Below are 12,119 nucleotides of genomic sequence, written 5' to 3'. Positions count from 1 at the left end.
GTGTAAGCTGAAAACAGATAAGAAGAAAAATTCTACATAGACTGTATTTAGTTCCACGCTAAAATTGAAAGTTTTAAAAAATTAAAACAATATGACGAAAAAGTTAGAAGTTTGTGTGTAGGAAAGTTCGATGTGACGGAAAAGTTAGAAGTTTAAAGAAAAAAGTTGGAACCTAAACAGGCCATACTCTAGCGAGTATAGCTGCCATGTCTGTCCACATGAACCATGGCAGCAGAACATTAGATAATTTTGACAGCAGAGAAAAGAGCATTTAATTTCGACTTTTTATTATTACCATGATAATGTTTATAGTAAATCAATTTGGCAAGGTACGAGTTACAGGTCACCTCTTCACACACGAAGTCAATGTTCCTGGGTGAACTGCTGCGGATAAGGGTGGGCACATGCATCTCGCGGACGAATAATATTTTCACGGATCACGCCTAGTGGCGCAATGCATCCAGGCTGGCTACTCATCAGAGCCGGATCTCTGGACATCTACCAACTGATAGAGATCGCCCCGGCGTTGATATTGCAGAGGAAGAAATTGCCTGCAGGTAATTTTGGTCAGGATGTTAGAGCAAGAAGAAAATGCAGTGATATGGACAGGCAAAATATTCACTGTAACCCGGTTAAAACAAATATTCGCTCTGTTTACCTCCTCTGATCAATCAATGAATAATCAATTTCTGCCATTATAGTGGTTTCCTCATGCTCAGCGGTAGCAATCACTTCCCCAAACTAGCAATAAAATTCAAAAGTTCCATATGAGATGACCATATATTTGCCAATGTGCACCTTTTTCAGATTAAGCATATAAAATCAACCGGCAAAAGGTTGCGTTACAAGGATTTCTACAGCAGTAAGATAATATTCCTTGTGTTAGAGCTGAATTTTAAGTCTGGAGCATGATGGAGGTCCCAGACAGAGCTACAAGTTCCAGAAGGTATTGCATCCTAAAGTCTCAAATCAACTTACAGGTCCAACAAGAGTGGAATGTCCCCAAGCAATATAACCTGCACTGGTGTCTCGAGCTGGTGCACAGGTTGCCACAAACAGCTGATAACAAAATGTCCGGTTACTATTTGAAACCACTAAATTGGCAACATGAATAATGAGTTTCTGTAAAACATAAAATCCAACAGACTAGTGTGCGGTATACCTGATTGTCTGCAGCCCTGGCAAGGAGAAGATACTATCATCAGTACAGATGCAAAAAATAGGAATGAAGTACAGTGAAACAAGAAGGAAAGATTACTACTCATGCTTATCGCCATTATTGTTATAGAGAAAATATGGTGAAGAGCTTAAGTTGTCGACTGCATTAGAAATTCATTACCAGTCCAATTCATTGTTTCTTATTTTGTCCCTTAAGCTTATATTTATTCGTTGAATAATCGTAATATTTTTAGGTGCAAATGATTTATAAAAGGCAATACCTTGCCCTTTGCAGCAACTCCCAGTGCAATGGCCCTGTAGTCATGTTAAATGCACCGGGATAGCATAACAAATGAGCACCTGCAATGAACAGAAGAGCTTCAGTATATTTTTACACTTCCATCCTTTTTCACATGAACAACAAACAACAGCAAGCTCTTTCTTTTATGCATTCACACATGCCAATAGTAACTAGGAACCAGAAAATGTATGAAAGCATAACAGAATCAATTATATTGTACTAGCAGTTTTAGAAACCTGGATTTGTATTCATTACATGTACACGATAGTTCAGTACTTGACTAGTTGCCATGATCTAATACAGTGAAATGTTATACATCTCGCAGGTATGAAACCAGTTATTTAAAAAAAAAGAAGATGATGACACCGCTAAACAGAATAATACTACAACAGATAAATGATTCATATGGAAACTGTACAGAAAAGGAATGACGATTTTTTACCTCTCGCAGCATACAACATTGCCAATTCCTGGAAACGAATGTCATAACAAATACCTATACCAATCCGGCCTACATCTGAAAACAATCAACAATGAATAAGAGCATAAACGAAATGGTAGTGATGTACTGAGAAAACACAAAACAGAGATAACTGGCTAATTAGAAGAAACATGCAAATAAAGCTTAGATAATAGCACTAGATGGCTGTGAGAAGTATGTGTAACAAAATATGCTTCACTACAGCAAAGGGGTGAACAATCAGAAGCAAAATCTTAAACAACACATCCAAAAGAGATTCTTAAAACCAAGCTACACTAGAAGAATACATTTAAAGGTACAGCTTCAAATTGACTAAGACTGTCCAAACCAAAATTTGGAGATGCACAGAGGCACCCTATGGTTCAGGAACCATCTTAATCCTAGCATTCTTCAGTACTCCAGACTAATAAGACAAACCTGTGTCTACAACAGTAAGATCCTGCCCAGCAGTAAGAGTCTTCGATTCCTTGAATGTAATCTTTCCAGGAATGTCAATGTCAAAAAGATGGATCTGCACGAATGTGATTTCAGTATTATAGCATGCACATTATGGAGAATGAGAAAAAACGGGACACCGCAAATAAAGCAAAATGAAGTAAATCAGAATGTGACAGTGAGATGAAGTGATCAATCTGCAAATATTTTAAACTGACCATGTTATAGTGGTCAGAAGAACACGGTGGTAACACCTGAAGTTTGCATGATTGAGCTACAGATGATTAGGGATGCAAGTTGGTCTCATTATTGGATCCAAATTGGTTTTGTTTTTTGCCATTCGGATAACACTATCTTCTCTATCTGAATTCATATTTAAATCTGGTCTTACTATATGAAATGATAATGGTTTTGATTTTAACATTCAAATAAGTAAATGACATCTTCTAAATGCGCCTAACTATATGGAAATGATGATGTAGCTCGCAAGAATCATGACACAACAATAGTAAGATAGAATTATATGTCCTGGATAAACTATGTCGAGTGCTCTATATAAATATATTAATACAATATATGAACATGGATTTCTATCTGTACCTTTCTGTGCTTGCCCTTAAGCTCGCCATCTGAACCAAAGACACAGCATGTATTGTACAACTTGTTACCAGAACGTTCTGATATGGATCCACCAACAAGAGTAATTTGCAAGCTGCGAGCAACCTCTGACATCATTGAAAATGAAGGAGCTGCATCACCACCGGCTTCGATGTCTTCGGCATATTCTGGAAAGCTGTCATTTGAATATGGACCATTCCATATCTCCTAAAAGAATAAACACAAGAACTGCTACAGACGAAAAGTAATCAAGAAGCATAAGTACAATTGTACAAATAGCATTCCTCAACATGACCTTGCCAAGTCATTATCAACTCAGATCATAGATTTGAACAAGTGGATACATGTTAAGTCATGTAGTATAGGTAGTGTAAAAGTATATTATGTCCAAGTCAAAAGATCTTCAGAAAAAAGAGAAACCAAAAGTGCTGTACTATAGTGGCAAGAAGTTAAATGTCCCATATATATATGTATGCACGCTACAGTTTACTGCATGTTAGTGTTGCACTCGTTCTGACATTGTTTTTGGTTCTAATTTTAATCTGCTCCTGATTCAGCTTCGAGGAGCTGAATTCTCTGCATTCAGCTTATGGTGCACTTATCTTGGAAATATACAGAGTCCACCCATAAGAGCAAGACCAAATTGTCACAGCTAGGAGATAACCCGATCAAGCAACAGTACAAACTATTCCATCTGGTCACCAAATCATGCGGAAACACAATCCAAGAGGCACATTCATGGTTCTAAGATGTGAAGTGAGAGGTGTCTTCTGTCACTGTGCATAACAGTGCTAGTGCTATTCACAGTTCAATGTACGTAACCACGCTAAGATCGTGTGGTCCTATGATCCTATCCGCGAACCCTTGCAGAGCTATGACTCCATCACACTCAATCCTCACCTCTCCGCCTCCCATTTAAATCGGACGAGCAGACAAAACGAGAGGTCGTTATGATCAACCGAGCGCTCACCGGGAGAAGCACGAGCTTGGCGCCGCCCGCCGCGGCAGCCTCGATGGCCTCGCGCGCCCGCGCGATGTTGCGAGCCTTGTCCGCCGTGACCGACAGCTGGCACAGCGCCACCTTGAACTGCGCGCCCACAGTCCACAGAAGATCGAACCCCACAAAACTCAGATCATCAAAACGAACGAACCCAACTCAGAATCACCCGGACTCCACTCGAAAACCAGGGAAAGCGGAGTACGACCTTGGAGAGCGGCAGCGCCGGGGGCTGGACGGCGGGAGGCGACCGCGCGGCCTCCGGGCGGAAGGAGGCGGCCGTGGCCATCGCGGCGAGCGGGCCGCGGCGGAGCGGGAGGCGGAGCGAGGAGGAGGGGAGCCTGGTCGGGCTGGTGCTCCGGAGACAGGAGCAGGTGAGGAGTGAGAAGGCGGCTGCGGCTGTGGCTCTCATTTGGGAGTAGCCGAGGAGAGGAAGGCGGCGTGGGGTGTGGGGAGGATTGACGGCGACCGGAGAGGTGGTTGGAGATGGGAGGGGTCTTGGGCTTTCCAGTGGGGCCCAACGTCAGCGTAACACTAGTGGAAAAAGTACAACGAAGGTCCCTCAACTTGTCATCGGGATAAAACACGTCCTTGAACCGCAAAACCAGATATGCGGGGTCCCTTAACTATACAAAACCGTTCACCCGAGGTCCTTCGGTGGTTTTGACCCCGGTTTTGGCCTATGTGGCACGTGGGACCCCACATGTCAGCGTGCCACGTCATCACCATCTCTCTCTTTCCTTTTGTCATCTCTCTCATTTTTCCTCTCTCTAGGCTAGCGACAGGCGACGTGGTGGTGGCGGCGACGCGGGAACAGGCCTCCCATCCCGACAGCCAACGCCTCGCTCTTCTTCACCTACGACGAGGCCACGCACCCGCTCACGCCGCTGGCATCCACTGTTTGTGTTTGGTGAGTGGTGTTTGATCGGCATCGGTGTTTGGTGGATGCCGAGCAAGCCGAGCGGATGCGCGCGGGGCTGGAGGAAGCGCAGCGACGGCACGTCCGGGCGCTGGTGGCGGCCGTGGCGCGCGCCACGACGGGGAGGGTGCGTGCGGCGGAGGCCAAGCTGGATCGCGCACGCTGCCGCAACGCGGAGCTAGAAGAGAAGCTCCGCCAGATGAGCGCGGAGGGGTAGGCGTGGATGGGCGTTGCCAAGAGCCATGAGGCCGTCGCCGCCGGCCTCCGCTCCACGCTTGACTAGCTTCTCCAGTCCCTCTGTGCCGTCGCCGCCGCCGCGGGGGAGGGCGACACCGAGGACGCGCAGTCGTGCTGCTTCGAGACCCTAGGCGGCGCCCCGCCGCCACTGCCGCCGACGCGGTGTCCGGGGCGACGTCGTGCAAGGCCTGCCGTGTCACGGAGGCGTCTGTGCCGCTGCTCCCGTGCCGCCGCCTGTGCCTGTGCGGCGCCTGCGAGGCCGCCGTTGACGCTTGCACCGTCTGCGCCGCTACCAAGATCGCCTCCGTCCATGTCCTCCTCTCCTGAAGTCACTCACATGTGCCACACCAACCACTGCATGGAGTAGGAGATTTCGATAGCGCAACAGCTATGGCCAGACCGAAACCGGGCATCCATCAGCCAACTCCGGTGTCAAGCAAGCTAACAACAATCATCCTGTCCCAAGTTACATGGAAATTCATGCTAGGGAAGCCATGGTTCTGTCATCAGTGATCTCCGGGCCATGCGAGTTTTGTCGGTGGAAACAACAGTGTTCGGTGCGATGAATTAATGGTTGATTGCCGATCTCATCTGCCGCAGGTACCATTACTTCAAATATTTGGCAGCCCGGGTCGGCACGCACGCCGCCCCGTCTCCCCGTCGGCCGGTGCTCGTCGGTTGTCCTCCCCATCGGCCACCGCCCGTCCCGGCACCCCTTCTCCCCGTGGATCCCCGCCTGTCGACGATGTCCCGGCGCCGCTCCCCATCTGCCGGCCACCGCAGCTCCGCGCCTCCGCTTAGCCAGCTGCCGCGCGCTCACACGCCGCCTCCGCCGTTCGCCGCTCAACCCTCCTCGCTGCCCGGTCGTCTGCTCCCTACCCGTCGGCCGGCCTAAGAAGAGTGCGAGAGAGAGAGGGGAGGAAGGGAGAGAAGAAGAGGAGAAAGGGGAATGGACGAGGCACGCTGACATGTGGAGCCCACGTGGGTCCCATGCGCCACGTAGGCTAAAACTGGGGTTAAAACCACTCAAGGACCTTGGGTGACTGGCTTTGTATAGTTAAGGAACCCTGCATATCTGGTTTTGCGGTTCGAGGACGTTTTTTATCCCGGTGACAAGTTGAGGGACCTTCGGTGTACTTTTTCCTAACACTAGTTGCCAGCGTGAATGGGCTGCAATACTTGCCTAGTGCGAGCCTGCGAGGCCCAGTGCTTGCCGCTTGGATGTTCCATCCTTGTCGGCCCGGTCAGCCACAAATCCGCCGCAACACTGGGCTAGTACTAAAACAAATTGGAAAAAGTACACCGAAGGTCCCTCACTTGTCATCAAGTTACAAAATCGTCCTCCACCCACAAAATCAAATATCCGATGTCTCTTAATTAACCAAAACCGGTCACAATAGATCCTTCAGTGGTTTTAACCCCGGTTTTATCCTTCCTGACGACTGAGTCAGCATGGGACCCATGTGGGCCCCACATGTCAGCATGAACACATCAGCCCCCTTTCTCTATTCCCCTCTTCTCTCCCTTCCTCATCACTCTCTCTCCCTCTTCTGACTCAGCCGGGCGATGCGGCGGCGACGGGCGACGCGGCAGCGACGGGCGACGCGGCAGCGGTGGAGGGAGGAGCTACGGGCGGGTGGCGGGAAGGGATGGAGCGCAGGCGGAAGGGGGAGGAACGGCGCGCGCGACTAAGCCGAGCGAGTGGCTACCCAGCCGACCGCCGCCCACGAGGCCCACAAGGCAGAGGAGCAGCGCATGGGCGGGTGGCGGGGAGGGGCAGCGCGCGCGGGCGGTGAGGATCAATGCGCGGGAGGTGGGGGGAGGAGCGTCCCGCGCGGCCGAGCGGAGAGGGATCCCGACGACCACCACCACGGGCGTGTCAACGGGCGTACCGCCGTTCCGCTCGTGCCAGCTCCTCTTCATCTCCCACGCCCTGTCCAACCACACACCCCTCGCCGCCGCCACCCCGCCGCTGATGTCGCCTTCTCGCCCTGCCGCCGCCGTCACCGCCGCCACGTCACCCGTCTCCAATCGCCGATGCCCTCCTCTCCCGCCTCGCGCCCTCCTCGTCGTTGCTACTGCTGCCGGAGTTGGTGTGGGTGGGGTTGCTGGTGGCGAAGAGGCCGTAGCATTGTATCTCGACAGTGTAGTCGGAGGGGAGCTCGAGGCCGAGGTCCATGCACGCGCGGACCTCCTCCATGTCCATGGCGACGCCGCTGCCACCGACGAAGCCAGCGGCGTGTGACGACGACGAAGGGGGCCCCTTCCCGACGACCACCACCATGGGTGTGTTAGCGTCGGGCGCGCCGCCCCTCCCTGCCGCCCGCCCGCAGCTCCTCCCCCCACCGACGCCGCGTCGCCCGTCGCCGCCAGCACCGCCGCCGCGTCGCCCTTCGCCGGCCGCCGGCTGAGTCGGAGGATGGAGAGAGAGTGATGCGGAAGGGAGAGAAGAGGGGAAAAGAAAGAGGGGCTAATGTGTCCACGCTGACATGTGGGGCCCACGTGGCTCCCACGCTGACTCAGCCGTTACGTCGGACAAAACCGGGGTCAAAACTACCTAAGGATCTAAAGTGAACGGTTTTATAAGTTGAGGGGTGTCATATATTTGGTTTTGCGGTTAGGGAACGATTTTGTAACTCGATGACAAGTTGAGGGACCTTCGGTGTACTTTTTCCAAACAAATTTGGTACAAATTTATGGTCTGCTTGGTATTTGTGGGCTGATCAGTACGAAAAGAAATTTGGGCCAATGTATACTGGTATTATTTTTCTTATAAGGAAAGTCTACTTTCACTCCCTCAGAATATACGTTTAATCTAATTCGTATCCCTCAACCACAATACCGCATATCTTGCCCCCCCTTTCCCTAACTATTAAAACTGGTGCAATTTGACTCTCTCAGTGGTTTTGAAAGCGGTTTTCGTTGACATGGCTCGTTGACTAGTTCAATGGACTGAGTCAGCATCTGGAGGGCCCACATGACAGTGTCCACTCCTTTTCCTGTCTTTTCTCTTTCTTTCTCACCTCTCCTTTGTTGCGGCGTCAGTTCGTTCCCCTTTCTCTTCTAGTTCTACCAGCCACATTGGGCTCGTGGACGACCATCCCTCTCCAAGTGAACCTCCACTTAAGTCTCTTCTTCTTTCTGGTTTCCCTCATCTTTGTTGGCGTCTTTGTAAAAGACGTATCGTTTAACAGTTTGGTAAGCATGCGAACGAAAAAAAAGAGGACAACGAGAAAGCAACCAAAAGAACACAGCCTTATTCCTAATTATAACCCTAAAATCTTGAATTGTTCCAGTCAGTGCTGCTGTTCATGTGTTACGCTGTTCATATGTTACGGAGAGCTGGCACGCGGCCTGCCTTTCGACATCATGTTGATGCATCAAGTTTCTGAAAATGTATTTAGCGAATTAACTCAAGTCAGGGTCACACGGGAAATTTCAGCTCATTTCACACGTCGACGATTCGGAAGCAGAGAAAAAGTTTCACGCAAATTATGCCCTGCAAGGCAGCCAAAACCACCTCAAGTCAACTTCCGTGTGGATAAGGCAGTAGAAAACAGTCAGCAAATCTCCGGCACTTAAACCATGCGGTTATTACTGTTGAGTTGTGATCCAAATTCATTTGCACTTAATAAAGGCCAGCTTCTGCCGTAGCCCGGGGACGCCCGGGGGTGCGGGGGCGGAGCCCCCGCGGTACGGATCATCATCCCTTTTAGGGTTCCACTATATATATACCTCTTGTAAGCCGCCGTGCGGCGATGTAACCTCACTTCAGATATAGTGAAGATATTTTGCTGGCTGGCGCCCGTGGTTTTTTCTCTCCTGTTTTGGGAGGGTTTTCCACGTTAAATCTCTTGTCTTTTGTGATTGATCTATTGTTCTTTATCGTTTGTTCGCCTATCGTTTCATAACAAGTGGTATCAGAGCTGGTTTCCACATTAGGGTTTCGCGATGGCGTCGATGAAGTATGATCTACCGCTGCTAGACTACAAGACGAGATTCTCGCTGTGGCAAGTCAAGATGCGGGCTGTTCTGGCGCAAACTTCGGATCTTGATGAGGCGCTGGAAAGCTTCGGGAAGAAGAAAACGACTGAGTGGACCGCTGAGGAGAAGCGGAAAGATCGTAAGGCTCTGTCGCTAATCCAACTTCATCTATCTAATGATATTTTGCAAGAAGTGTTGCAGGAAAAGACTGCTGCAGAACTTTGGCTCAAACTGGAATCGATCTGCATGTCTAAAGATCTAACCAGTAAGATGCATATCAAGATGAAGTTGTTCTCGCACAAGTTGCAGGAGAGTGGTTCTGTGTTGAACCACATATCGGTCTTCAAGGAGATCGTTGCCGATCTAGTGTCGATGGAGGTACAGTTTGATGATGAAGATTTAGGTCTTTTACTGTTATGCTCACTGCCTAGTTCATATGCAAATTTTCGTGACACCATACTTTTAAGCCGTAATGAACTAACCCTAGCGGAAGTTTATGAGGCGCTCCAAAATAGGGAGAAGATGAAAGGTATGGTTCAGTCTGATGCGTCGTCCTCTAAGGGCGAAGCATTGCAGGTCAGAGGCAGATCTGAGCAGAGAACCTACAACGACAGCAATGATCGTGACAAGAGTCAGAGTAGAGGCCGTTCTAAATCCAGAGGTAAAAAGTTCTGTAAGTATTGCAAAAGGAAAAATCACTTCATTGAAGAATGTTGGAAGCTGCAGAATAAGGAGAAAAGGAAATTTGATGGTAAGGCCTCTGTTGTTACCAGTGCTGAAAACTCTGATTCAGGAGATTGTCTTGTTGTTTTTGCTGGTTGTGTTGCTAGTCATGATGAATGGATACTTGATACTGCATGTTCGTTTCATATCTGCATTAACAGAGATTGGTTTAGTTCTTACAAGTCTGTGCAGAATGGAGATGTTGTGCGCATGGGAGATGATAACCCACGTGAGATCGTGGGCATTGGCTCCGTTCAGATCAAGACTCATGATGGCATGACACGCACGCTGAAAGATGTGAGACACATACCAGGGATGGCGAGAAATCTCATCTCTCTCAGCACACTTGATGCAGAAGGATACAAATACTCCGGTTCAGGTGGAGTTATAAAGGTATCGAAAGGTTCTCTTGTTTACATGATTGGTGATATGAATTCTGCAAACTTATATGTCCTTAGAGGAAGTACATTACATGGTTCTGTTACCGCTGCTGCTGTTACTAAAGATGAACCTAGTAAGACTAACCTGTGGCACATGCGTCTTGGACATATGAGTGAACTTGGTATGGCAGAATTGATGAAGAGGAACCTGCTGGATGGCTGCACTCAGGGTAACATGAAGTTCTGTGAGCACTGTGTTTTTGGTAAGCACAAGAGGGTAAAATTCAATACCTCAGTTCATCGCACCAAAGGTATACTTGATTATGTACATGCTGATTTGTGGGGGCCTTCTCGTAAGCCCTCTCTTGGTGGTGCTCGTTATATGCTTACCATTATTGATGCTTACTCTAGAAAAGTGTGGCCCTATTTCCTGAAACATAAAGATGATACATTTGCTGCTTTTAAGGAGTGGAAAGTTATGATAGAAAGGCAAACTGAAAAGGAGGTAAAAGTACTTCGCACTGACAATGGTGGTGAATTTTGTTCGGATGCTTTTGATGATTACTGCAGGAAGGAAGGCATCGTTAGGCATCACACCATCCCGTACACTCCACAGCAGAATGGTGTAGCTGAGCGCATGAACAGAACCATCATCTCCAAAGCTCGTTGCATGCTGTCCAACGCTCGCATGAACAAGCGGTTTTGGGCAGAGGCTGCTAACACCGCCTGCTACTTGATCAACAGGTCGCCTTCTATCCCACTTAATAAGAAAACTCCCATTGAGGTATGATCTGGTATGCCTGCTGATTATTCGCAGTTGAGAGTTTTTGGATGCACTGCTTATGCTCATGTTGATAATGGAAAATTAGAGCCTAGAGCTATTAAGTGTCTATTTCTAGGTTATGGTTCAGGAGTAAAAGGATATAAGTTATGGAATCCTGAAACTAACAAGACCTTCATGAGCAGGAGTGTTGTTTTCAATGAATCTGTTATGTTTAATGACAGCTTGCCCACAGATGTCATACCAGGTGGTTCAGATGAGGAGCAGCAATATGTTAGCGTGCAGGTGGAGCACGTGGATGATCAGGAAACTGAAATTGTTGGTAATGATGTTAATGATACTGTTCAACACTCACCTCCTGTTTTGCAGCCTCAAGATGAACCTATTGCCCATCGCAGAACAAAGAGGAGTTGTGGAGCTCCAGTCCGTCTTATTGAGGAATGTGATATGGTTTATTATACTTTTAGTTGTGCTGAACAGGTGGAGAATACTTTTGAGCCAGCCACATACACTGAAGCTGTTGTTTCTGGAGACCGTGAGAAGTGGATCTCAGCTATGCAGGAGGAGATGCAGTCTCTTGAGAAGAATGGCACATGGGAGCTTGTGCACTTGCCAAAACAGAAGAAGCCTGTTCGTTGTAAATGGATCTTCAAGAGAAAGGAGGGTTTATCTCCTAGCGAGCCTCCGAGGTTTAAGGCAAGGTTAGTAGCAAAAGGTTTCAGTCAAATTGCTGGTGTTGATTATAATGATGTGTTCTCTCCAGTTGTAAAGCATAGTTCAATTCGCACATTCTTCAGTATTGTTGCTATGCATGATCTTGAGCTTGAGCAGTTAGATGTGAAGACAGCATTTTTACATGGAGAGCTTGAGGAGGAGATATACATGGACCAGCCAGAAGGGTTCATAGTACCTGGTAAGGAGGATTATGTTTGCAAGTTGAAAAGATCTTTGTATGGTTTGAAACAGTCTCCTCGTCAATGGTATAAAAGGTTTGATTCATTTATGTTGTCACATGGTTTTAAGAGGTCTGAATTTGATAGCTGTGTGTATATTAAATTTGTTAATGGATCACCTATATACTTGCTGTTATATGTTGATGATATGC

At 48.0% G+C, this 12,119-nt stretch overlaps 1 protein-coding gene and 1 pseudogene across 1 annotated transcript; one reads left to right on the top strand and one right to left on the bottom strand.

Annotated features, from left to right (window-relative positions):
• Positions 1 to 264: 264 nt before the first annotated feature.
• Positions 265 to 4,448, bottom strand: LOC127768607 (omega-amidase, chloroplastic). Its single transcript, XM_052294219.1, has 10 exons — positions 4,199 to 4,448; positions 3,964 to 4,080; positions 2,976 to 3,200; positions 2,358 to 2,451; positions 1,902 to 1,976; positions 1,440 to 1,518; positions 1,163 to 1,178; positions 979 to 1,059; positions 659 to 741; positions 265 to 551 (listed from the first exon to the last, which is right to left on the bottom strand). The coding sequence occupies exons 1-10, from the start codon at positions 4,400 to 4,402 to the stop codon at positions 470 to 472; spliced, it is 1,056 nt and encodes a 351-aa protein (XP_052150179.1). The 5' UTR covers positions 4,403 to 4,448; the 3' UTR covers positions 265 to 469.
• Positions 4,449 to 4,476: 28 nt separating this feature from the next.
• Positions 4,477 to 5,473, top strand: LOC127768897 (probable BOI-related E3 ubiquitin-protein ligase 2; annotated as a pseudogene).
• Positions 5,474 to 12,119: the final 6,646 nt, after the last annotated feature.

Source organism: Oryza glaberrima, chromosome 3 (assembly GCF_000147395.1).
Source record: "Oryza glaberrima chromosome 3, OglaRS2, whole genome shotgun sequence".
Taxonomy (NCBI): Eukaryota; Viridiplantae; Streptophyta; class Magnoliopsida; order Poales; family Poaceae; genus Oryza; species Oryza glaberrima.
Note: the sequence above shows the minus strand (reverse complement) of the source record. Positions and strands in the feature narration are given on the sequence as shown.